This window comes from Ipomoea triloba, chromosome 16 (genome assembly GCF_003576645.1).
Source record: "Ipomoea triloba cultivar NCNSP0323 chromosome 16, ASM357664v1".
Classification (NCBI taxonomy): domain Eukaryota; kingdom Viridiplantae; phylum Streptophyta; class Magnoliopsida; order Solanales; family Convolvulaceae; genus Ipomoea; species Ipomoea triloba.
The window spans coordinates 16850563-16851261 of NC_044931.1; the positions used below are offsets into that span (position 1 = coordinate 16850563).

General features: G+C 47.4%; 1 protein-coding gene across 1 annotated transcript; it reads right to left on the reverse strand.

Annotated features, from left to right (window-relative positions):
- Positions 1–8: 8 nt before the first annotated feature.
- On the reverse strand, positions 9–637 carry LOC116008013 (tyrosine decarboxylase 2-like; the record flags this gene model as incomplete). The annotated part of the gene is made up of 1 exon (XM_031248648.1): positions 9–637. A coding segment is annotated over exon 1 (609 nt), but the record flags the coding sequence as incomplete, so codon positions are not given.
- Positions 638–699: the final 62 nt, after the last annotated feature.

Here is a 699-nt window from a genome sequence, read left to right on the forward strand (position 1 = left end):
TGTGTTTGATCGGATGAATAGACAACAAGCTTCCCAAAGTTGTCTCTCCCAATCTTGCCCAACATTTTTTCCCTAGCGGCCACAATAGTGCACACCATGGCTTCGCATGTGGTGCCTTGGAGTACCCCTCCACCGCCGCCGGAGAAAAGGAAAGAAGTGGGAAGTCTTAGCAACTTCCCAAACCAATCCATCACAATGCTCTCGAGCTCGGTGGCCGCCGGCGATGCTATCCAGTTAAAGCCGACGACGTTGAGGCCAGAACTAAGGATTTCGCCGAGAATGCCGGGGGTGCTAGAGATGCAAGGAAAGTAAGCAAAGAAATTAGGACTTTGCCAATGGGTAATCCCAGGAAGTATATCCTTGTAGACATCCCGGAGGATGTTTTCAAGGGGTTCCGGGGTATTGGGGGCAGCTTCCGGTAGAGTTTTCCGGAGATAGCCCGGTTCAACTTGGCTACGGACCGGATACTTGCCGACGTTGTGAAAGTAATCAGCAAGGAAATCAACCACCATGTGTCCTTGTCTCCTGAACTCTTCAGGATCCAAAAGTAGACTACTTGTGGTGTTGAAGATGCGCTCATCATCAAGCTCAGATTGGATGTTCTTGACGGTACCCATTAAGGTATTTTTTGCAGAAAAATATATTTTATTGAAGATGGTGAGCAATATAATTGAGCATGATGAGTTCATATAGAGAAAT